Here is a 27,772-nt window from a genome sequence, read left to right on the forward strand (position 1 = left end):
AATTTAATAGTGGACGTGCCAACATTATTTGAACGAGTGTTTGATTTCTTGTAGACCAGTTTCGTGGAGGAATGTTTTTGTCCGTAACTTTCACCCTACTTTATAGAAATTAATTACAGTAGGCCTAACTCAATTTGAAGCGTTTAATATATATTTTTACATGTAATGTTTTTATGTCGCTTGTATTGTTGAGGCCCCCTTCCGCTGGCTGGGTCACCCTCTTGAAATATTGTTGAATAAATAAATAAATACGTTTAATATTTTTTTTATTTGACAAAAGGAGTTGCGGTTGCGTCGTCAGCAATACGCGTCAGCAAAACGAATGCCATACATGTGTCTGCAACGTACCTCTGTACATAATACAATATTTCATTTCAGAACAATATTTCAATTCTATTTTATATTATACTGTAGTATGAAGTCATTGCCCTTAATTACCTATCCGGTCTTGCTGACTTATACATTTTCAGTAAAAGGGTCTTACGACTAAACAAAGAAAAAACACTTCTGTGCAGAAAGTTGATTAAATAAAATGTTTATTTAAATGAATTGATCATTTTAAAGCTAACCTAATACTTCATATTGTAATTTTTATAATTCATTCTTCAATTCTAATTTTATTCTATATTTGTCATACCTAGTTCGGCGCCTCAATGTGTACGTTGCATAAATACATAAAAATAATAAAACTTCCCTTCATTAAAATGGATTCTTCCAAAATACCTTAAATCTGAATGTTTTTGTATTGAAATTATTGAATGATGTGTATAATACTCTAAAAGTATAAGTGCTGTATATTAAAAGGTGCTTACATGACCCGTAACGTACTTAAGTTTATTTCAGAACACTCAGTCAACCGAGACGACGGACTTAAATCTACAAGTTGGCCACCAGATCTACCACCAGCAACAATTGTAAGTAAATACACCAAATCGAATATTTTTGGAATATCTAGCTTCTAAACGGAATATTGTATAATTATCTCTGGTATATTATATTTAATTATTTGGTTAATTGCCTTTGATTTACATAGGGTATTTCAAACAAGTCGTTTATGCAAGAAGTAACGACACCTCGTTAGGTAAGTAGGAATACCGTGTATGATTTTATTTGGCCGATAGTTATCTTTAAACATTATTTGTATAGGCCTCGATCCTACATGTAAAATACGATCAATAGACCTACCTGTCGAGATTTATGATTTTTACGATCATTTTTTTTGATAACTATTTATACTAATACGTTCGATTTCAAAATCTAACGTATTGTAGTCTAATTCAGTTTAACGTGTATATGTCGTACCTACTTGTGTTTTAGCATTGACAAGTACCGTACAAGTGTATATACAATGGTAAGGCCCGCCAAGTACGGTATAATACAGCTGTATAAATCTGACTTCAACTGAAGTAGACATGTTTTACTATTATCCGTTTTGTTGATTTAATTTGAATATGGAAGAGGTTTTTATTGTATCCTTTAAAAGAAGCAGGCCTAATAATGTGTAACAGACATTCCAATACTAGGCCATTACATTGGTCACGTGCGAGAACATCGAATATCGAACATTCAAAATGTCAGTTCGACAACACATATCTCACATTCAAAATATCAGATTTATTTCAATTACTGAGGTTTGTTTAGTTCGTCTTTAGGAGTCTGTATATCATTTGTCGTAACTGTAATAAACATTCAAGGAAAGACTTCATTAAGTGCGTATTGTGACGCGCTCGTTCGTTAATGTCAAATGATCCTGCATCATTGTTGTATGATTGTTTATTATGAAATTACCATAATTTGGTTGTACGGCTATGAAGATTAAATTACTATACTGTATATAGTCGAAGTGTCTACTATTTGAATTATTGAATGTCAATTTCATGTGATTCTCATTTCAATTTGTTATTGCGGCCTTATTTCCATCCATCTTATAAAATTATATTTTTTTGTTCACCGTCAAAACGCAGTACAAACCCCTTAAGCGTGGTTCACACTACAGACGCAACGCAGTGACGTACGCGCAACATAAGCGAGTTGACCAATGACAAGCCACTTTTATTATGCCATTATGAGAATAATATTTATACTGGTAACATATGTTTTTATGCATCCGCAAAAAATATCGGTATACGTTTTTGGGGAATCCACCCACTGACTTATTTTACCCAGAATTTCCATCAGATATGCAATTTAACTGTTTGATTGAATATTGATAGGAAAATTATTCATATAAAATTTGCCGCTATTTGCATTAATAATTACAACAAGTAACATATGGTGCTATATCGATTTAAATCTAAAGTCAAGAAGTGGTCGGCATAGGTTACGTTGCGAATTTGTTTTATTAGGCCTATGAAGGTAATAGCAGGGTAACTTAGCACTTTTTTTGTGCACTTTGTGACAAAAGCACCAAATTTGGCACAAACCTTCTTTAGGGTATATCTAACAATCCTAGAAGGGGTGCCCAAAAATCGGAACAATTTAACGACGTCATTTGGACCACGCCCTTTTTTTAGTATTACGTAATTAGGTGAAAACTTAAATCTTCGTATATACATACCAAGTTTGGTATCAAATTAAAACTCATGACATGTACATTGCAATACACACATAAAAAATATATGATTTCTCTTCAGACGTGACGGAATATATAGGTCAAATAATGTAATTTTCTGTCATATTGAAGGTTATTTCAATCAAAACGTGCCAATATTGTGCTATGTTATGAACATTGTAGTTATAAGAACAACAACATTCATTTTTGTAATAGTACGAATATATATTTATCCTGTACCAGTTACTTTCCTTTAAAATAATATTAGGAACCACTGAAAAAAAGTATATAAAACATATACTGTATCAAACTTGGGCTCAATAACCACTGGACTATTAGTAAACCGACAAAAGACCATTTGACTGACAATTATGGCGTTAGCATCCATAACAATACATGGAGGTGATTATCAACTTTACTTTTATGAAATTATTTATCTGGAAACAAACACTTATAATGGTACAGAGTTGCTAGATGACGAACAAGTTCCACGGCATGGGTAACAAGACCAGTGCACTGCTGAACGGCACTTGCAGTTCCCTGAGCAAAAAGGCAACTTTTTGCAGCCACACTTTAGCAATTCCCTACATGCCTTGGATGCTTCAGGTAGTATTGTCCAGACTGGTGTCCATGTACTGCCGGTTTTAGTAATAATAATAATAATAAACAGTATTTATATAGCGCCTAATGAATCACTGACCCCTCTAGGTGCTTTACATAGGACCTTAACTAATGGTAATAAACTATCCCCCGCCGGACACCATTCCGGTATTTCTTAGTCGAGGTTTCGGTCCAACCAAAGTCTTCTGGTGATGGAGCATTCTGCTGTGGCTGTAGACTGGTGGTCCAAATGCTTGCTTGGTATATGGATCTGTTGGAATGCTGTAAAAGTGCATCCTGCAATAAACAATTTAAAGATTGGTGTTACCTTTTAATGAAAGAAAAACATGAACCTTATAATAAATTATTAAACGACAATTGACAATTATATGGAAGCTCCCCTTACCTGTGTAGGAGGAATGTTGTCCATTGTCCGTGTCTTTCTTGAAAAAAGATCTTGTCTTAGCTTAGTAACACTTCTTAAAGTACTTGTCTTGTCGTATAGATGACATGTAAACTCCTCTAGCAACTGGAATTGAGATGAGTTGACTCCTAGAGATTTGAAAGGGTGATGTGCCATGAAAAGAAAGGCTTCTGTAACTGCTGGAAATGAGTTCCACGTCTCCCATGCGGAGTGTTTTGCTTTTCCGAAGAACTGGGATGTAGTATCGGACCCAGTAAATGCATGAAAAACTGGCAGCCCTCTTGACTTATCCTCTCCTAGGTTATGGCAGATGGTATTTATATTAAAATATTGGAAGTGCTTACCCATGCCAAATGCGACCCAGATACACATACCAGGATAACAGGCTATTAGATTGCAGAAAATACCAACCAGGATAACAATGACATCAGTATCAACTGTACGCACCAAAATAACCCTGCTACCTTTCTTTAAGGCATCATCAATGTGAATGCACATCTTGGAGTCGGCCTCTTCATGGTCGCAGATTGACATAGGTTGAGTAGATGTCAACATACAAAAGACTCGCCTACAGGACATATATCAAGAATTACTTACTATTTAATATGCCTTTTTAATTAATTATTGGTATGAAACTGTATAAGTAAATTAATCGTTTGGTTACAAACAAAATAAATTAGTATGTATCATAATAAAACTTACCTGATGCAGTCAGAGTAATCATGGGTAGACACCTTTGTAGTTAAAAAGTTAAATAACTCCTCTTTATTTACTGGATCTTTCAGAAAGTCTGGAAAATTCCCTGGAATCTTTGTTTGTCCCCCAACTTTCCTCCTGACCCCTTTTCCTCTTTTTTCTCCTGTAGACTGCTTAAGACTATCTGTTCTGTAAGTGTCCCACACTATATCAATTCTGTTACTATTCTGCAGCTGCTGTCTGGTCCACGGTAGAAAGACCTGTCATACAAATGATACAAGAATAACGATCCGCATATAGAAGTGACCAATTATATGGTGGTTAAACAATAGATACAATCCTGAATGCAAAGAAATGTACTCACCTTATCACCGTAGTCATCAAATGTAAATGCATGGTTGCTGGAAAGAGCATGGACAATAGCAGCTCCGTCAAACACCTTTACATCAAAATATGTAGGAGGTTCAGGCTGGCCTTCAGTCTCCAAATGCTGTAGCAACTCAGACTTCTTAGTTGGTAGTCGAAGCTTTCCATTTACTGCCAAAGAGGGTGGCCATGGCTGGTTTTCGTGCATGAAGAAGTCTTCCAAATCTCCATCACGAGATTGACTTGCAATATACTCTTAACTTGTTGCTTTGTTTTGGACACTGATTTTGACCATGGTGTTTGATGGCTTGTTGAATAATTGCAACACTTCTGTCGAGAATAACTTCCTTGAAGTATTTTTGGTACTGGGTAGTACCTACATCCTGAATTGTACGAACTGTCACTACTGCACTTTCATTGGCACAATCTCGAGCATCCAAGACCAGAAGTTCTGAACAATTATCGAGGAATTGGTTGCCTGCATTGCTCAGGGAACTGCAAGTACCGTTCAGCAGGTCTTTCTTGCACTGGTCTTTGTTATCCATGCCGTGGAACCTGTTCGTCATCTAGCAACTCTGTACCATTATAAGTGTTTGTTTCCAGATAAATAATTTCATAAAAGTAAAGTTGATAATCACCTCCATGTATTGCTATGGATGCTAACGCCATAATTGTCAGTCAAATGGTCTTTTGTCTGTTTACTTAGTCCAATGATTATTGAGCCAAGTTTGATACAGTATATGTTTTATATACTTTTTTGCAGTGGTTCCTAATATTATGTTAAAGGAAAGTAACTGATACAGGATAAATATATATTAGTAGTTGTATTACAAAAATGAATGTTGTTGTTCTTATAACTACAATGTTCATAACATAGCCCAATATTGGCGCGTTTTGATTGAAATCCCTTTCAATATGACAGAAAATGACGTTATTTGACCTATATATCCCGTCTGAAGAGAAATCATATGTTTTTTATGTGTGTATTGCAATGTACATGTCATGAGTTTTAATTTGATACCAAACTTGGTATGTATATACGAAGATTTAAGTTTTCACCTAATTACGTAATACTAAAAAAAGGGCGTGGTCCAAATGACGTCGTTAAATTGTTCCGATTTTTGGGCACCCCTTCTAGGATTGTTAGATATACCCTAAAGAAGGTTTGTGCCAAATTTGGTGCTTTTGTCACAAAATGCACAATCTTCATAAAAAATGGAAGTTAGCAACCTAGCTATAAAGCAATGTCATTTGGTTGCCACTTGAACGCAAAACGCAAGGACGTTAGCGCTGCGCGCAAGTCATTTGACCAATCATGACGCGAGGATTATCCGAACTTGGGATTGGTTAACTCACTTGCGTTGCGCGTACGTCGTTACGTTGGGAACTATCTGCTGCAGAAACTGCGGTGTCATTTACGCGGTCATGGTTCAATGCACTGCAATACATTTAATGAAACAAATAATGATGCTTTTAATGATTTTTTTCTTCAATTTGTTAATGAAAGTGTTCTTATTAGTAATTTTGTGTAATGCTCACCATTGAGCTGCCATGAGCCATCTTTATTCTTTCAACAAAATTTTATTTACATTTAATCATGGCCTAGGGTGCGTTGATAGATCAAAACTGATTTAATGTTTCTACACACAGTTATACAATTACATTAAACACATAAGACACGTTCATGGTAAACGTGATTTTAACTATTAATGTATCGTCACGTGAGACAATCAACAGAATACATATGATGAGACAGTTAGGTATTTAAATTTAAAATACAAATATGGCGACAAAAATATGTGGTAACCCAACATTCACTCAATTTTGCAGCAGCAACAGATGGATTGATATCCTTCCATTATAATGATTGATTCAAAGATCTACTAAGTGAACCACCATCATTATGTTTAATTGAAATTGAAACATGCCATGCCATAAAGCATAGAGATAATTATTATAGTGATATTATAGAGATATTATAGAGATATTATAGTGATATCATATAGTTCAATATTATAATATCTCTATGCATAAAGTTTCCAAGATTAAATTTCCCGGAATGACTCCAGTATCGCGTTTAACCATGGTTATACTCGATCGACAAAAAAAAAGTATAGATTTCCATTTTCCCTCAAACAAACATGGGCAATTGGCTATCTGTGACACTTTCTCATCTTCAATTTAAATATTAAAGCCTGTGTTAATTTTTATTGTATTTTAGGCCTACAGAAATGTGTTAATATTTGTCACAAACCAGAATAAATGTGATTGTGTTGGCCTATGAGGCGCGCCTACGTACTTTTAAAATCTAAAAAAAAATCATCTAAAATTTGAAAAAATACAGATACAATTTTGCATCATGTTAGCGTGACATTACGGCAGTTAAATTTGTTGAATATAATGCTAATTTATTGACATCGTTAATTAATCCAGCATATGGCATTTTAAATCAGAACATAAAAATTTAGAGGTCAAAACTCGTACTATTGTATGGTTTCGGTCCAAGTACAGTGACACGGATCCATTGTATTGAACTTGTGTTTTGTACTTCAGTTCTTCTAATTCTAATATATGTTTATGTACTGCGAATTATATATCTGTATACATAACCAGAAAAGAGCTATTTATCAAAGAACAAACTAATGAATAATTTTTTAATTTGAACAAATTCCCATGTTAAACATAAATTGTTATTTTCATCAATCTAACACTATACACATCGATGTTACATAAACATATTCTCATTATAAAAGGTATAAAAGCTTTACGTGCTATTCAACAGGTAGATTGGTTAATTAATAGCTATGACGCGTTTGACGTCATCGTCTGACGCACTCATAACCATACCTGACTTAAGTCCGTGTTATGTTGCATGTAATTTGCGTTGGTCAATGTCTATTTGAAATCTAAAGAAAAAGCATTTATTTAAATGGAATACGATGAGCAATTGATTGTGATAAAGATATGATACCGACCTAAAGCCACGATTATTATTATTATCATCATCATTAACGTTATCATCACTCATCATCAACATCGTCATCATCATCATCATTTTCATCAACGTTATCATCATCATCATCGTCATCATCATCATTTTCATTAACATTTACATCAACGTTATCATCATCATCGTCATCATCATCATCATTTTCATTAACGTTATCATCATCATCATCATCACTCATTTTCATTAACGTTATCATCATCATCATCATCATCATCATTTTCATTAACGTTATCATCATCATCGCTCATTTTTATTGTTTATATCACTAATATATAAAGTAATAAATGTGTATTTTTTTACAGGATGGATCATGACATTTGGTACGGTTTATAATAATACATTTTGAATATTATAATGCTTGCTATAGGCTTTATCATAACGGATTAATAACACGCTAGCAATTATATAACCACACAATAATATCCAATTATTAATAAGTATTATATAACATACATATATCGTATACTAGACCGCCGCTCTGAAGATAATATAGGTATATGGATATATGCTTAATTCTAAAGTAAAGATTTTTCACATCATCAATTTTAAAATAATTAGATTGTATAAATAATATTGTTGAGCTAAAAATGTGTAATAATATAAACTAGGAGCTACTTCAGTTTACTACTAAAATCATCTATATCGGCATTGCAAGCTAACTACATAACAAACATCATCAATATAGCCATAACAATAATTGGTTCCCACTAGCGACGCAACGCAAGAACGTAACGCAACGTAAGTGATTTGACCAATCACAAGCCATGGATTATTTAAACAGTTGTCATTGGTCAACTCGCTTGCGTTGCGCGTACGTCCTTGCGTTGCGTCGCTAGTGGGAACCACGCTTTAATGTGATATTACAATTACTGTACATGCAAATCGTAAACATTTAAACAAAAATCGGTAATATAACTATCCATGTGTATGATACGACGGCTCTAGCACTTTAGCATTTCACATCATTTGCATGCGGCCGCCTGGTGTAGGTATAAACTCGTTAGATGCACGTTTAAAAATCACGAAAATTCGATTAGACTCTGAAGTAAATTCAAGACAACGTAACAAATGACGTGTAATTATTTCTGAAGTACCTTTATAGTTATCTACGTTGGGCACGTGTATTCGTGATATCTATTTTACATCCTGTGAAGTAGCCAGATGTATTTACTTAGCTTAGCAACTTCTATCTATATTCTCTCACATACATTACCTTATCTTTCTATTTGTAGCTGTAATAATAACGTAACCGTCATTTTCGACTGTTTATTTTGGTTCGTATCGCTATAATTAGTAATTAGCCACAATGCGATTTATTATTAAATAGAATATATTCATTATTTTTGTCAAACATTCTCGAGGCATGAACATGTTACTAAATTGGGCTTACAAATGACTTGAGTACTAAGTGCGTTCTAAGTCTACACATTGTGTTAAGTTGGATGTTGAACTGTTTCTTTTTCATTGAAACAATAGCTGTTTGTTGGATTGCATTAAAGCCTCGCGTTGTTTGTTGAATATTTGAATTCTATTAAACCCTGGGTGAACCTTTGTAATCATAAATGATCCTCTTATTTTAACTATAGATTTAATTTTTATGGAATTAATTAGCCGTGACTTATTTTTCTTGTGAAGGGCTGGTTGTGCTATGGCAATCATTAACCCTAGTCCGGAGTCTATTCAGCAATTGTTTGCGGCTTGTGATCTGGATGGCAGTGGCTTTATTGAGAAAGCTGAACTCTCAAGTGTCTGCAGTGAACTCAGCCAGGACGAACTGCAGAAAGTCTTCCACGAACTGGACAGAGATCAGGTGAGAAACAATGATCAGCAAACTCGTGTTCTATGGATGGTTCATTATTTGATGCCGCATAGAGTCGAGTTCATGTTCTCCATCCTAGTTACCATGTCTGTACCACATTTTGTTGGCTTATAAAGCTTGGTTTCCAAGCAACGACGTACGCTCAACGTAAGTGAATTAACTAATAACAAGAGAGAGTTGGATGCTCCATCGCGTCGTCATTGGTTAAAGTGCGCTTTTGTGTGTGTGATTTAATTTGTAAGGAAAATCATTAGAAAAAATACATACAAGTTGATAACATAAATCATTGATTACAAATACATTTATAAAAGATTTTCCAGGATAGCCCCAACAAGCTTAGCTTATTTCCGAGTCCTTCGTCGTTCCATTGCGTAGACCAAGTGGGAAGCACTATGTTCTCCAACTGATTTCCAAACTTATTTTCATATATTTTAATTTTGTTAGGATGGTCGAATCAGCATCACAGACTTTTCCGAAGGCTTCCAGAGCGTCAGTGACACGTTGCTAGCCGTCAGCAGACGACGCCGACGCAAGCTAACCAACCAGTTTAGTAGTGAAGAGTTCGATGAAATGATTGGTAAACTCTCCAGTGACTTTGAACTCCTCAGTTGGTGAGTCCAAATTATTATTCATTTGAAAACTTTCTACAGGACTCTCTCTCTCTCCTTCCTATTATGAACAAGGCAATTTAAACAGGATGCTGAGCTCCGGAGATCTAAGGATTTACCTGTGACTGCGATACATCAGTTCCACACCCCTTAAAGCGTGGTCCCACCTAGAGACGCAACGCAAGGACGTCGTACGCGCAACAACGCAAGCGAGTTGACCAATGACAAGCCACTGTTCGAATAACCCATCGCCTGTGATTGGTCAAATCACTTACGTTGCGTTACTTCGCTAGTGGTAACCGAGATTTAACAGATACCGCGCGCCACAAAGAAATGTACATTGTACAGTACTGTTGGTATTTGTCGCAACCAGACATAAGGTCAAGAGATTGTTATGAGTTCCTATCTTAAGGCGAGCTCAGTGTCCTGTTAGATTTTCTTGGTATGACTGGGAAGAATGTAATACATTGATCTGTGTCTGGAGGAATTAGTATCTGATGCACTTTACAGTGATCTAGCAAGGAAGCCCTTGATTGCCGAATCCTTATTTATTTATTCTACATTGTTGTTCACATTTGTCATTAGTATATTTCTTTTTTTACTGGTATGACAAAGAGTAATGCAACAGTTAAATATCCGCGTTGGCATAAATTAGGTAAAGGCCATACATTAAATATTTGCTTCACCTTTCTGCATTATGTTGTGGAATCCAGTTAGTTACGCAACTACATGTTTATGGGTAACATGTCTTATCAGCAACATCAAACAATGACAGTATCTACATGTTGTATAACATTGTGAGAGTTCGTGTGACAATTGATAGAACTTGTCGTCGTATATGGCGAGCATAACACCATTTGGTGATTGTGTACAAGAATCTCTACTGACTGAGAGTCAAATTGTGTTTAAATGTAAACGAGACAGTGAATGGTGAGTTTTAGAACGCAACATAGACTGAAACTAAAGAGCCTATCTGTAGGCCTAGAGGACTTCGGATCGAACCATTTTAACCCTATTTTATTTGTGTCAAAGCGTGGGTGTAAAACATAGTAACCACTGTGTATGTTAACATACCGGTACTGGCTTTTGTTTTAAGCTCTGTCTACACTATAAAACTAGTTCGACAAAAAAAAGTGATATTCTCAAATGTGGTATTAAAATGACATCAGCCTCAGCATGTCCATATAAATTATTATGAGCACATCACATTTTTGTGGTCACATACAGTTTGATAGTGTAGACAGATCTTTATATTTCATAACGTATGCATACTGTATTTTTTTTTACTTTTTTCTATAAGCTTAGGGCGAAATTATTCAGGAACAATGGCTGAATGTTTGGGAACATCTATTTAGAATAAGATATTTAAAATTGTATATGCCATTTTCAGTATGGCCTATATTAGTCAATTTTGAGGATTCCGTTTGTAGTTATCATCGTAGACCTATTGTTTAGATGTATGTGCGCCGCCTACGCCACAAATCACAAATCATTCCTATAATATTTAATAATTATTGACGTGACCTATAACTTCCATTGTCTGCTAATATAATATTTACAGGTGTTAGGATTTCAATGTATTGCGACGTTTGAGAACCGTGATGTAATGGACAACTTCATTGTCTTTGGCCTCATTTTATAAATCCACATTATATTTTCTTCCAGTTCATGGTTCGCGCTTAAAGCCCTAGATATTAAGTTATTAGTTTATTAGCTTTTTTTTTTTCTTTTGTGGCGCAAACACCACTTTTATTCACATTCATATTATTTCATATTACATAAAATCGTATTATTTAACTTGTAAATGTCGTTACAGTTCATAAGTAACATTTTTACATATATGAATTCTGTATTACTCCTTTTTTCATTAATTTATTAGCTTTTGCTGTTTGTACGTAAACACGACGTAGTTTTTGTATTTAGTATTTGTCTACTTTACTTTATTAATGACTTAGCCTGATCCGTCTGCGGATCGATTGAGTACGCCTACAAATAAGGCCGGATACAAAACTAACCGATATGTACTCACATCTGTCTGCCCCACTAAAGCGTGGTTCCCACTAGAAACGCAATTCAAGGACGTACGCGCAACGCAAGCGAGTTGACCAATGACTATTAGCCACTGTTCGAATCATCCATCGCTTGTGATTGTCAATTGCGTTACGTTCTTGCGTTGTGTCGCTAGTGGGAACCAAGCTTTAGTAATAATAATAAATACATAATGATGATAATAACACTCCCACACCACCAACATAAATCACAACCCATTATTAAAATGTATATTCGTCAGTGTTTGAGTAGATGGAAGAATTAAATGTCTATTTAATATACAAATTTCTATGACGGTATAGATATTTTATAAACTGTGGCATTCGTGTACACGTAAATAGTGATGGTATGATGTTGTAATGAAATTAATACCGTCACTCGTATAACCACCTGTTGACTATACTATTGTTATGATAACGAGACGAAAAGGCCCCCTAGATGTATTTCATATCGAGTGACACATAGGTCTATCTGTACGTAGGACCATCGCTGACCTCGACATTATTGATTTTTGTCAGTGAAGCTAGGGAGTACGAACGAACTTAGCAATCTATTGTGTTATTATCTGGCAGACTGACTCTGAATAGGAATCTGGATAGGCAGTACGGATTATATTGCTGTTATATTGGCACAGCTCGTCTTTAATGCGACATATGGATATTAATATCATTGTTGAAAACATTTAGTATCGTTCACGTAAATTGACTAGCGGACGGATATGTGTTGTGTTCGTTGAAATTCATTTATACAGAGTACCATATTCACATTATGATTTACTGTGGATCGTTCAGACCTATCACGTGATGTTCTTACTTTTCCTAAGTTAACGTATTGTGGTAATATTTTGTTTTGTATGAGAATTATAAGCATCCCTTATGGCTGTGTTCGATTATGGATGAGGAGAAATTAAACCATTTATTTACCGCGTGTGACTTAAACGGTAGCGGATTCATTGAGTTAGAGGATTTACAGGAATTATGTGGAGACTTAGCAATAACACATCAAGAATTAAATGAAGTTTTTACAGAACTGGACAAAAATAACGATGGAAAAATTAGCCTTATTGAATTTCGTGACGGTTTTCAAAGAGTTGAATCCCTTTTTTCTCGAAAAAGGACTACAAACAATAATGAATACATCGCACCGGTTTTTACCGAGCTTAAGGGTTCGGCTAAGGGATCATGGGAAGGATTTATAGCAACTTTAGGATCACATGTCCATCTTATTCCAAGGTAAACATTCATATTCATACCATTTAAGACATTTTACTAGAAACTAACTTTAAAATATTAATAGAATTGCCTAATTAAATTCTGAAACAAAAGGTATTGGTAGTAAATTCTTCAGATTCATCGCAAAGGGACAATCTTTAAAGCGTCGCGCGTTTAAATGTTGTTAATCAACGCGCCGCGCGCGTAAACTTTGTGTCTATTCGCGAATGATGAACATGCTTATTTAAAGTAAGCAAAAACAGCAAACAATCGTCCACTTATCAATTCAGAGTGAATCTGTCAATAAGACGCTTTGCAATGTTAGCTCACGAATCTCAAATATTGTTTACATAAACGATTTTGAAATTACAAAAGATTTTTATAACGATTTACATTTTGAAACGGATAGACCTATTTCATTGTTTGAACTACCCGATTGTTAAGCCAATATGTTATATTTTGTGTTGTCCCTTGTGTTATGAGTTCAAAAGTCTAAGTTATAATTTTTGCATTATGCAATCTCTAGATCTATTTTCTCTGTATTTGTGAATAATAACTGCATTTTAAAAGGTATAATAATTGTACATCAGCACATTCTTGCATTCCATAATGCATATCCAACCATCTTACTTCAACATGGTGTCAGTCTAGTTTATTATTTATTAATAACTGTCATCGCTATGCTATAAACTATTATCACTGCTAAATGTTTACAATCATTAACCAAAGAAACACAAAATCTACGCGTGCGTAATATTATTATCAGCGTTTTAACGCGCGCGTCAAACTTGTATATCCACGTGACGTCATGACAATATCTACGAATTATAACCAGAGTGTAGTTTATTCATAGTTCAGTACTGCTGTAATATTACGTTTTATTTATGATGACAATTATGTATTCATTTTGTGAGTGAATTGAGGTACAACTCGTCCTGAATGTTTAGCACTTACATTAGCCAATGTTATGGTTATTTTATGATTTATATATCGTTATGCGTATTACTGAACGAAGTCAACAGTCAACATGGAATGTATTAAGTATGTACATGATGTTTGAATGGGCTCTCGGCCACCAAAATGGGCAGTAGCAAACAGATAGTAGTGTTTGTCTAAATCAAAACTTTAGCAAACAGCATGTATAAATTGGGGTTTGTTAAAACTAGATGTAAACATTATTTATGTCAATAATTCTCAGATATAGCAAAATACAAAGTTACTTTACTGATAGCCTTCATCGTTTGAAGTCCTTTATCGTCCTTGTATGAATATCCAAGTTTTGTGCTTTTTTTTACGCGGCCTCATGAGTACTACTAACTATTTGACGCTGGGCCAGCTACACCACCCTTTTATTTCGAAATACATTGTTACAATCGTGACAAAGTCATTCAGAAATGAATCAATAAAATAATCAATTTTGTTTGCCGCGATCCATACAATCACTGCCAGTATGGCCGTCTGTTTTCAAGTTTAATCGGGGAAAATCATTTTTAATTATTTACTTTTTATGACGAAAATGTCACAAAATCAGACCAGGGATGAGTGAAATTACTCTTAATTTCACTCTTCCCTGATCAGGCCTTAAATGTCAACCGTTTTAAATCCAGATCATATCTACTACTACTAATTATTTGAGCAGGATAAACCAGGACAGACTGTAGTCATTATTTTGATACAAATTATTAATAATTTCTGTTAGATAATTGCCACCCTCTGATAGGATTACGTTGTAATACCATGATGAATTATAATATAGTGTGAAATGCTCGTTTCAAATCATGAATCACTAGAAATGTTCAGTTTGTGAACTAATTATATACTCCTTATTGTATAATATCTTTACGTAATTTTCAATTGAATCTATGTACTTCATTGTTTTTGTCGAAGCACTGTACGAGGTATCCATACAAAACATCTAATAATATGATGTTAACAACATAGCTGGTGGACGGATTGCCCTTCTATGTCAATAGCAACTAATTGACCTTTCACCTGCACTTATAATTCAGAATAATATTTAGTTTCTTATCGCTGATTGGTTGGACAAGTTCTCCTTATTTGCATTTCTTCTATACGTCGCTTTATGCGGATTTAATTTTATTAGAGTAAAGTTATATACTGTACAAGATTGTCCTTCACTAAACCTTTGTTTGTTGTGTCTGTTTTCTATGTGATATCGATTAAATCAGACTTGACATTTCATAGGCCTAATTAATATCTAGATACGATACACAAATTTATAATCATAATCTTGTAATCATTGGAGTACCCGCGCGGAAGTATTCATGTTTATTTCCAATTGTTATGCTCATTTTTGTGAATGTTTTAAATGTCATTTGCTCATGTAGTTTAATGTTACTAACTGAATTTAAAGGTATATTAGTAGTTTTTTTTCTTCACGAAACTCGTTATTTGTGCTTTCATACGTGGCTATATAAAATTTAAGCTGACGCGTTTCATAATAGAGTTGAACGGTTCCAAAACATTAAAGTAGATCCGTATAATAGCATTGACGTATCTAGTATACAAGAGTGATGCTGACTGTATTTCATTTGTTTATAATAAAGCTTTTGTAATGCTTGTTATTATAAACAAAAGCTCACTTATTTTATTGATTTTGAAAACATTGCGTCTATATTAAAAGTGTACAGCAGAGAAAATTATGTATGATGCGGGTATTTCATTTTTTGTACTGGGGCTTCTATAGGATATCAACAACAACAATTAGAAACAGTGAACGTTTAGTGTTATGGTTTGGTTTTGGTAGTATTGCATTGATTAAGTACAAACTTATATGGACAAGTAAAACCTTCTCAGTCCTCTGTCTCGCTCTCTCCATAAAGTTTGTAATACTGTAGGCCTACATTCCATCGGTTCACGTAAAAATACACCCGTTTTATTCGGTCATTGTTCTCAAATCCCTAGATAAATATCATTTACGCTAAATTAATTTTTTACAAAGCAAGCTATTATGAAATCATCTGTCCTGTATTGATCGGATGTATTCTTCGATTTGCCGGCAAATTTGCCAAAAACAGTAAATTGTGGTCATCGTGACCCTGTTTCATGGTAACATTGTGGCTTTAGTAGGTCTAGTTACAGATAAGATCTAATGATGATGATGATATCTTTATGATACTTGTGAAATAGCATACGAATGTGTATTACAGCACTGTATCACGGAATAACAACCATGACAAACAGAAGTTGACACGTGACATTGTATCGCTATAGCCTTATCCAAATTGATTTAAAATTTAAATTCAATAAACATCCATCTTTCATTAAAGTTATAATATTATTTTAAATCACTAAGCTTATTTTAAAGCATAAATTCTGAATGTCTGCTCAGATTGACGTGATCAGGCCAACGTACTATTTCCAAATATGGATATTATTTTCCGAATATGAATATTATTTTCTCCACGTAAGGTTATTAATAGAATACTTTACTTAACTGTTGACATTTGTAATAATTAGCAAGTTAAATTATTTTGCAATTAAATCATTATTAATCATTACTTTGTATACCAGCACTTGAATACAAACGATAGAGCTGAAAAACGCTGAATTCTTTGACAGTATTATTACGTAATGGAAAGAGTAGATATTTCTGAGTTTTCCGTTTGTGATAATAATAATTTACCAAGAGATATCGCGTCTGATGTATAACTTAGGCTATCGAGTACTGGGTAAGTTTCTACTATAAACTAAGTAACTTGGGCTACTAACTAAGTAATTATAAAGATTTTTGTATATTTTTGAAAAAACTTCTTCAGATGCACCATAAACGAGGAGAAACCGGTGTTAAGTCAGTCTCGGCCACTTTACTGGTATGTGTAGGAGGAATTTATGCTAAATCTAGAGAGTTTGGACTTTTTTTAAATGAATAAATCTATTTTTGTTTCTTGCAGTCAAGAGCAAGTGTGCGAACTGTATCAGCAACTCCATTCCTCTGAAACACCACAACTGCTAACCCAATTTGAAACAATTATTTTTGAAGTTGTGAAAGACATAAAGCAACAGAATTATGAAATCGAACGCCTTGAAGGGTCCCTTAAAAGGTAAGAACAATATAATACGTAATATGTAAATAGGGGTAGGCTGAGTGCACACAGGTGTGGGCGAAACATACCACTACTTTCTCTCAAGCTTTGTCTACACTATCGAACTAGTTTGACAAAAAAATGTGATGTGCCCAAATATGGAAATGATGATGTCTAACTAATTTGATAGTGTAGATAGAGCTTTAGGGTTCCTTCGTGTCGAGTGCTGCCACCAAACGGCGCCCATTCGTCTCTCCACAACGACAGGGGCTGAATATGTAAATAATGCAAATAATATAATTGACATAATGAAGCATTTGAAGAGCAAACATATATCAAGAACAAACAAAACATAGATGACCGTGTTCTTATATAGTATAAGGTCGTTAGTGATCAATTATTACCGATTGATGATGCATACTGTTATATATTTTCTTTTTGCAGGGCCAATGACTCCCATAGTGAATACTTAAACAAAATGGAGTACGACATAGAATCACAATTATCAAAAGTAGAGCAACGTGTTAGAAAAGAGGTCAATAATTGTTATTATGATTTTAATTAGCATTATGAATTATTATTAAATTATTTATTTATTCTTTATACTGGGAAGCCTGTTCAGTAGTAAACTACTGCAAACGTATTCTTAAATTGTTACTCAATATTTCAATTTCTTACCTCCATTCCCCCACTTCTTCCTTCTCATTCAAGAATTTCATAAATGTTATAAATTATAATAATATAATAAAGAATAAAGAAGAGTCTATTACATTACCCATATCATCAAATTAAATTACCTAAACTACATTTATAACGAATTATACATTCGTAACATGTTTTTTCGTCATCATGTTTATTGATTTTTATTTAATTCAGGAAAGGGAAAGATCAGAATTAGAAAAAATGGAGACTAGACGACAGTTAGAGGCGGAAATAATGGAATTGCAAGCTAACCTAACAAGGTTTCAAAAGGTATAAACATATATCTTCGTCGTTTTGTTCAATTCGTTCTGTATAATAGTATGAAATAGGCCTAAATTTTAAAAAACATTAAAAAAGTAGATTCTGTATCTGCTGTTGAAGAAAGTGTAAATTGTTATCAGTTACTGTTAATATTTCATATTATTTTTACCTAAATTTAGTTTTCACTATATATTTTTACACCCATAGTTTGAAGCAAGGATGTACAGTCGTGACAAGCCAAGGGATGAGATGGTTCAGGAACTTAAGCGTCAGGTTGAAGAACTTATGGTTGAAAATAGGACGCTGAGATCAAACTTAACAGAAGCACAAACTAACCTAGCCCTCACCAGATCTGATCTTGCAACCGTTCATTCAGAATACGATGAACAGATGGACTTTATCACTAGGTTAATATTCTTTATTGTGTTTTTGCTAGATCCGATATAAAGTAGGCCTATTTAAAATATTTGAAACTGATCGACAATGACAACTACATTTATCACATGTTTTCATTATTCCAATTAAATTGTTTTTTTCATTTAAATTACAGCGATCGTGATCAACTAAAAGAAATTGAGCGAGAAAATGATAATCTCCATCGACAGGTTCAATTATTACAGTAAGGAAAATAATGTTTTACTTAAGTAAACGAGTTGACATTGACTTCTGACGCAATACACCCTTGATACAGACGCATTGGCACATCATAACTCTAACATTCTCAATTTATTTTAGGGATGCCAACAAGAAATTACAAGACACAAATGATGATTTGCGGTCAGCGTTGGACACGAGAGCGAAGGTAAATAAACTGAACGACGCGCAACTCTGATGATTTGTCGAAATTCAGTTGCGATGAACGTACGTGCGCGTACGTCATGTGATGCCCATACGTCATATGTGAACCAAGCTTAAGCATAATAGTAAAAAAAACTAAAATATAAAAATATGGCATTAAAATAATCTATTTATACTTTCGGAGAATCGTATTTGATTAAATGTAGGTTATATTAACAATAATTTCTTTAGAGTGTGAGTCATTGCCATCTGTGTAACCATATGTTCTGTTGTTGGCATTATACATTTTCCCTTTTATCTTTGCGTAGAAAATGAATTAATCAACAAAAACGTAATATCTCAAAAATAAAAGGATAGAGTACACTACCTTGTCATCTGACAGTCTTCTTTCTCTTTCTTGATACAGTAGTACACACAAAACACTACCTTGTCATCTGACAGTCTTCTTTCTCTTTCTTGATACAGTAGTACACACAAAACACCATATTGATTTTATCGTACACAGTTCATGTTTATTCCGATTCCATTCGTATTTCATTATTATAATTGGATAATAATGAACTATGTTTTAAAGTAGATAATTTAAACCCGGATTCAAAAACATTTTGTAGTCCATTATTAAAAGTTTTATGTTTTTCTAGACTGGTTCCCGGACTCCAACGCCTGGTAAATTTGGAGGACAAAACGGTCCCTCTTTTATGAGCGACTACTTAGACCCGAATGAAATCAGGTAAATAAATCAATCAAGTACTACTCCATATACATCATCATATATTTCATAATTGTATATGATGCATTATAATCTTTTTTTACTAAGAGTAATTTTTTAATATAATTCTTTTTTATAGCAAACGCCGTCGTCGTAGCTCACTGTATTATCAGCAAACAGGAGATGGTGAGAGCGTTCCCGATGAAGCAGGTACCATAGCAACGTTACCAAAACAACCTTTGCAAAAACACTTAGTATTTCAATTTAGGATATACATTACATCACATATTAAACATTTTTATAATCATATTTGTAATAACGAAACAATGTTTTGAGAAAAAAATGCCTGCGCGACGCATGGTGGGAATTATTTAGGAGCAAACGTCACGACGCGTACGTACGTGATTTGTTGTCTGTACGTATGTCCGGCCCAAACCATTCCCATTATGTATTGTGCAATGACGTTACTCTCGCGCGCGAAAGCAAGCTATTTGCAATAAACCTTATCAAAATGTTTTTTTTTTTAAAGATTCGGGTAATTCAACGATGAGAGATCCAAATGAACTAGACTCCGAGATTGACGTGTTGAGTTTGGATGGTGAACTTCGTCGAGTTCTGGAGGACCATTCCCGCCCTCCTCGTGAGATTTCAGTTCCAGTTAAAGAGGTAGGATTATAATATGTTTCTGAATAGAAATAAAATATGGTTGATAATTCGATTCAATATTATCTATTTATTCATCCCTCATGGGTCATAATTAAAAGACAATGTCTAAACCATCTGTTTCGAATTTACGTTGGGTAGGCCTACTGCAGCTGCAAACCCAACTTTACCAGTGTTTCTATTTCATATTTCTAAGTACGTTGGGTAGGCCTACTGCAGCTGCAAACCCAACTTTACCAGTGTTTCTATTTCATATTTACGTTGGGTAGGCCTACTGCAGCTGCAAACCCAACTTTACCAGTGTTTCTATTTCATATTTACGTTGGGTAGGCCTACTGCAGCTGCAAACCCAACTTTACCAGTGTTTCTATTTCATATTTCCAAGTACGTTGGGTAGGCCTACTGCAGCTGCAAACCCAACTTTACCAGTTTTTCTATTTCATATTTCCAAGTACGTTGGGTAGGCCTACTGCAGCTGCAAACCCAACTTTACCAGTGTTTCTATTTCATATTTCCAAGTACGTTGGGTAGGCCTACTGCAGCTGCAAACCCAACTTTACCAGTGTTTCTATTTCATATTTCCAAGTACGTTTGGTAGGCCTACTGCAGCTGCAAACCCAACTTTACCAGTGTTTCTATTTCGTATTTCCAAGTACGTTTGGTAGGCCTACTGCAGCTGCAAACCCCAACTTTACCAGTGTTTCTATTTCGTATTTCCAAGTACGTTGGATAGGCCTACTGCAGCTGCAAACCCAACTTTACCAGTGTTTCTATTTCATATTTCCAAGTACGTTGGGTAGGCCTACTGCAGCTGCAAACCCAACTTTACCAGTGTTTTAATTAAAATAAATATTAAATTAAATACAAAATGTGTAAAAATATGTAAACATAATGATGTGCAGTATATATATATATATATATATATATATATATATATATATATATATATATATATAAAATTCTGATATACAATATCAAACTTGTGACAAAAAATGAGATGTACCCATATATGAACATGATGATGTCATATCAATACCACATTTGGGCACATCACACTTTTTTCAACTAGTTTTGATAGTGTAGACAGATTTATGATAAAATTGTTTTTCAATGTATGTGTCCCATAATGATATTGTAATTGTGTTAGTTTTATGTATTTTGTGATTAGATCCCTATCGGAAAGCAGTACTAATAATAAAGAAGATTAAACATAACAGTTGATTTTTTTTTTTATAATTTCAGAGTTCATCAGGGAAAGCTACTGAAGCGAGGACTGAAGGAGAAAGCAGTCAGAAAGAACCCGTATCGGAACCATCATCCAAGTGTTCGACACCAGACTCAGCAAAGACGATGACAGCTAAGCTTCTGCGTAGTGATACTTTACGAGGAAGTGGACGTAAAAGGACGTTACCGCAGGTTCCTTCTAAGGTATCAGACGATGAAAATGACGAAAATGAAGAAGATTTATTTCAGAAATTATATTCCACAATTAAAAATGTTTTAGAGGTAGGGGATAGTTAGTATTAGACCCTGTGGTCACGTGATCCTCTGTCGTGCATGGTGATTGGATGATTCCTGATTTACCTTCTAATCTTCACATTTTGATGTGTTAAGCATGAAGTGTGCTGCTAAGTACATACTTACTTATTTACCACTCAGGGCATACACTTATTCTAGTCAATTTTTATTTGTAAACTCATTAATAACATTCCTACCAACCCCTTTTTTACATGTAATTTTACTGTTTTGTGTAAAAATATAATTTACATTTTAAATATAACGTTGCCTTTAGTCGTATAGTTTTTATCATGTTGTTTCATTGTTGTGTTGTGCAAAAACAATTTGTTTTGTTTCGGACTGTAAATTCGTCAATCGATATTGCTAGCGTATGTTTATATACAGACCCAATGATAAATCAAGAATATAGTCCATCTTCACATCCATAAATCTAAAAATATATTTATAAATTTATAATAGCAACTTTGATATTAATTTTTTTCAGACCCCAACTGTATCGCCCTCTACAGTTCCCCAACAACCACCAGATCGGATGTACAAGATTGTTTTAGCAGGAGACGCAGCCGTTGGAAAATCAAGTTTTATTTTGAGGTTATGTAAGGGTGTCTTCCATCAAAACCTTAACTCTACGCTCGGTAAGAAATCAAAATCAAACTTGGTTCCCACTAGGACGCAACACAAGGACGTGTAACCGCAACAATGCACTTGTTGACCAATGACAAGCGAAAGTTCGAATAATCCTTCGTTTGTGATTGGTCAAATTACCTGCGTTGCGCTTACGTCTTGTGAGAACCAAGCTTAAATGACGGCGTTATTACACACATCTATAAACACGATTGGTTTTAGTTCATTCATTCATCATTTTAGGAATAATTATATACCATATCAAATAAATATAATATGGTATTTTAAACAAAATAATTTTTTTGCTCGTTTAGGAGTTGACTTCCAAATGAAAACGATTGAAATTGATCACAAAGTGACAACACTTCAGTTGTGGGATACGGCCGGTCAGGAACGATTCCGTAGCATCGCTAAATCGTACTTCCGACGGGCTGACGGAGTTCTCTTATTGTACGACTGTACGTACGAAAGGTCGTTTATTAACGTCCGAGATTGGATCGAAGCTATTGAGGTACGTATTTGTAGATATAGATGATGCATAACTTGGTTCCCACTGGAGAGGCAAGGCAAGAATGTAAACGCACCGAAAGAATAATCCAGTGTTTGGTCAAATTACTGTGCGCTTACGTCATTATGTTGCGTCTCCTTGTGTGAACCAAATATCATTGAAGCTACCGTTTGATGACGAACAAATTATGTTGACCGTTTAAGTGACAATGATTAAGCCACGTGACTAACAGGAGATGTGTTTATCAATTCCACTTTTAGGATGGTGCGCAAAAGACTATTCCTGTGATGATTTGTGCAAACAAAATTGACGCACGCGCACAAGCCAGTGCCGAGGGATTGAGGTGTATTCGGACGGAAGATGGCGAGAGGTTGGCCAAGGTATTCAGAAGTTTATATATTTCTAAAATAATTAAACGGACGATTGTATAATGCAATCAATATGATTGTAATTTGTAGAGAAATCTGATACATCACATTTGTTTTTTGACATATAGTTTGATAGTGTAAGACAGAGCTTTAAAAAGTCATTGTTATCTTAAAATATTAATAGTATATTATTTTATTTTGTTTAGTCATTTAATGCATTGTTTATTGAAACGAGTGCGAAAGATGGGTCGAATATCAATGAGGCCGTAATGGAACTTGGAAGGTAAGTAAAATACTTTAGACTATAGGTGGTTACCTCCTCCCTAAATAATGGACCTGACATATTGTGTCCTGCCAATGAAAGTGATTCACTTCACTTCTTTTGGTTTTCCATATTTTATGTTTCTCTGTTTTTTTATTGTTGTACCTTTGTACTGTGCTTGTTTTTTATACAAATAAATTAAATTAAATGAAACAATTTGTCACAAAAACGTAATCATTAGTGTCACTTGCGTAGACTAATAACGGTCTTGTTTTATCGCTTAATAAATTTAATTTATTATTATTATTATTATTTATTTACAGTATTAAATATTTCTGTGGTAACAAAAACATATTTTCCATAAATTATTAAAAAATTGTGTATTTATAGTATACAATTAACTAGTGAAATAATGGGCATGTAATTCATAATTAAAGAACTATCTTTGATTTGTATGTATTTTTGCGATTAAAGGACATCTTTTTAACAATTAATCATAAATATATCTGAAGAAAGAACAATGATTAATTTTAAAATGTCGAGCGGCGTTTTTTGTAAGAAACATTTCTTTTTTTATTGTTTTTTTTAAATGAATATTATACTTTTAATTTGTAGACGTTTGCGACAAACAGAAGATATAGAAGTCCAACAAAGTGGGTTAAAACTAACAGACGGTGAGGGCGTCAAGAAAGAATCAAAGTGTTGTGATTTTTAAGTCATCACCATGACGTGCTTCCTTAAGTTGTTTTCTTAAGTCTTAAGTGTTCAGACTTAACAGTCAGTGTGCTTCCTTAAGTCGTTTTTTACGTCAAGTACGTGTGAAATTACAACAATGATTTGATTCCATGTACTTCCTTAAGTCGACAGTGCTTCCAACATCGCCAATATAATTGTCTCTCCAGACTCTTGTTTCAATGCCTTGCTTAAAGACCAGAGCAAGCATACTGAATACAAATCACGTGGTCGTCTTCCCATACTAAGTATTATTAATTAATTTAAGCAACTTCCTAATTGTCACACGGTTTTATTTTATGACATTTTACATACTTCTTCCATTTGAGATATATAGGCCTAGAAAGCCTATTTTTATATTTGACGGGATTTTAATATGTTAAGTAAAAATGTAATTGTGTCGCTTTCAAAGTGATTTAAGAACTGAGTTTATCGAAACTCTCTTTTAATGTCGTACTTAATAAGCGATCCTTATTTCAGTCACGCGCATGTTCAGACAGTGTGTCTGAGCCTACCCAGAATGACTTTTCGACTCGGCACTGCGTTGCGCGTCGTGAAAACGACAGTAAGAAGTAGAGAGAATAACTAAACGAGGTGATAATGACGAGTGTGCTCTTTGCTGCGCATGACATGAAACGGTATAAAAAGTTTGAAAACTTCGGAATAATGATGGTAGTTCATTAGCATAGGCCCTCTCATTGGACATTTTACGGTAGATTAATTTGTATTTAGACATCACGTAGTATTGAGTTAAATAGTGTAAATTATACTTGACTTGAATTTCATCCGCTAGTACCTTGAAGAACAAATTGTACATAATATATTTGTAAATATTGATTTAATTATATTATTTATATAAAAATAAGGTGTGTACTGATTTTATATCATTATGAATAAACTTGTAAGGCACAAGCGTAAAAGGACGTAAGCGCAACGCAAGGCAGTGACCAATCACAAGCGATGTCGTTATTGCGTTGCGCGTCCTTGAGTTGCGTCCATAGTGATAGCTTTAGCGATTTAGTATAGGTCGATCCTATTGGCTTAAATGTAGACGTCGTAGTTATGACGTAGTTAGTTACCGTCACCGTGGAATCTTCTACTTTATTGTATTTATAAACAAAACCTTCCTAATTAATTATTCCTTGAACAAACAACTTTAACCATTTTGTGCAATATACCATTGTGTTCCCTTTAGATATAGTAATACTGTACATAATTAAGGAACTATTTTCTTATATTTTAGATTTAGACTTTAGATGAAGTTTGTCCATTTTATATAGATTTAAACTATAGTATTTTAACTTGTATAACGAGCAGCGGTGATTTGAACATCTTTATTCTGTCAGTACTCATCGTGATGAATAGCATTTATGATATGAATATTATTATAGTTTTTGTGAAATTTACATGAAAAGTGAAGTATTGTGTACCTGACCAATAAAATGAGACTGATTTATCGAGCAATATGGTATTTTTTAAAGAAAGACATATTTGAAATCATAGATTGGATGAAAAGTGGAGTTAGTTTCTCGCGGCAATATTTACGAACGAGTTCCTGCTGGAACCTGCAACAAACTACGTTGTTTCAATAAGTAACTTTGAAATGTTTTATTTCAATCGTAAGAAAGTACTGTGCCCGCTGATTTGATTCTTAGTTTCCGATAATAAGACAACTTTAATTTAAATTACGCATTTTACAGATGGTATGTGCAATAGTAATAGTGATTACGTTTTCAATTTCATATTCTTACAGTTTACACCCCCAACCCCTATCCCCCAGTGACACCCATGAGTGGGTATCGATGAAGTCAGGTTTAGTGAAAACATTTTCCTCTGGTTTCGATTATTGGCCTATGTTGATATGTAGTTCACTGATTGTAAAACAGTATACATTTATTTAACTCATACGTTTCAGCTCAGGTTAAATTAATTTAATTTTTCATGGTATTTCATTTCATTCCAGCACATACGTCATCTTTATTTTTTCGAGATTCGTGCAAAAATGCAAACGAAGAAAACATAGTAAACAATAATAAAATGTATGTGGTCCATGTAGTTTAATTGTGTTTTACATTAATATGAACATTTGAATGTTTTTTGCAGAAAGTGAATTTTATTAAAGAGGGCTCATTACTATCAGTTAACCTCACTTGGGTAAACTGGAAGAGTTACCCTCTTTAAAGATGGTTGAAATAAAAAATAAGAAAATTGAATAAAGTGATCGTTTTAAAAGTTTGATTTTGTTTAAGTCTTAGGTTTTACCAGAATGAATAAGTCATATAATTTTTCTTACGGAAATGATATAAAACGGAATAAATCTAGTTGATATACAATGTAGTCAATAAAGACAGTTTTAAGTATCAGCTTACTTTTATGGCTACCACTACCACCTTGATAAAGACATTAGTAAAGAAAAAAGAGGTTTGCTATCGAAATTATAAGAGGACAATTCTGGTCTGCGCCAGTGGGTGTGCACTTAAGTATCGATGACGATACAATCGCAGCGTTTGTACGCGCGCGCTAATTTGTGTCTCTAGCTCTATCTACACTGTCAAACTTATTTGACAAAAAAAAAAGTGAAAATGTCATTTCACTAACCATATTTGGACAAATCACTACCATATTTGGTGGTCACATTATAACTTTTTTGTCAACTAGAGCTTTAGACATAGAGGGCTCTCTATAACTTTATTAATTGTGATAACATGGTTCAGTAAAGTATATTTAAATAACTTAAGTTCTACCGGTTGTTAATTTGGACCTGTCTATCACTGTGCCATGCGAACTACAGAGTACTTTAGATGTTTTAACCAAGTTATCTAACAAAATAAAATTAAATCACCCCCTCTATATTAAAATAATTTAATTGCATAATAAATTATCATTCATCGCATGAATAACCATGAAATATTATAATTTTAATTTTATTGAAGTAAAATTTTATGACAAAATATTATTATTTAATTTAATTTAATTTGTAACTTGCAACTATAACTAGAGAAAGTAGAAAAAAGGCCACGCCACTTACCTCTATTAGTATTAAGTATTATTATTAAATATTAAACAAATGTAATAATATTTCTATTTATATTTTTTTCAGTAAAAAAAAGTAATGTATTTTAATTATGAATTTGTATATATATATATATATATATATATATAGAAATAACGATTTATAATAATGGAATTTGAAAACGCAAAAGAATAAAATAGACCATTAAAAATGTGCACATAATATACAGAGAGT

The 27,772-nt window shown here is 33.8% G+C and overlaps 1 protein-coding gene across 7 annotated transcripts; it reads left to right on the top strand.

Moving 5' to 3' along the window:
* The first annotated feature begins 798 nt into the window (after window positions 1-798).
* LOC140055217 (ras and EF-hand domain-containing protein-like) lies at window positions 799-27,488 on the top strand. Of its 7 annotated transcripts, none has more exons than XM_072100485.1 (19): window positions 799-914; window positions 1,034-1,081; window positions 9,283-9,457; window positions 9,911-10,077; window positions 17,249-17,398; window positions 17,825-17,915; window positions 18,257-18,352; window positions 18,551-18,750; window positions 18,894-18,962; window positions 19,079-19,145; window positions 19,783-19,871; window positions 19,990-20,060; window positions 20,380-20,516; window positions 21,756-22,019; window positions 22,516-22,666; window positions 22,970-23,166; window positions 23,424-23,543; window positions 23,738-23,814; window positions 24,409-27,488. In XM_072100485.1, the coding sequence occupies exons 3-19, from the start codon at window positions 9,296-9,298 to the stop codon at window positions 24,506-24,508; spliced, it is 2,208 nt and encodes a 735-aa protein (XP_071956586.1). In that variant the 5' UTR covers window positions 799-914; window positions 1,034-1,081; window positions 9,283-9,295; the 3' UTR covers window positions 24,509-27,488. The 7 variants fall into 7 exon arrangements, with proteins under 7 accessions (XP_071956586.1, XP_071956591.1, XP_071956587.1 ...); XM_072100490.1 differs by having other exon boundaries at window positions 21,756-21,941; window positions 24,409-27,487; XM_072100486.1 differs by lacking the exon at window positions 1,034-1,081.
* Window positions 27,489-27,772: the final 284 nt, after the last annotated feature.

This window comes from Antedon mediterranea, chromosome 7 (genome assembly GCF_964355755.1).
Source record: "Antedon mediterranea chromosome 7, ecAntMedi1.1, whole genome shotgun sequence".
In the NCBI taxonomy this organism is placed as follows: domain Eukaryota; kingdom Metazoa; phylum Echinodermata; class Crinoidea; order Comatulida; family Antedonidae; genus Antedon; species Antedon mediterranea.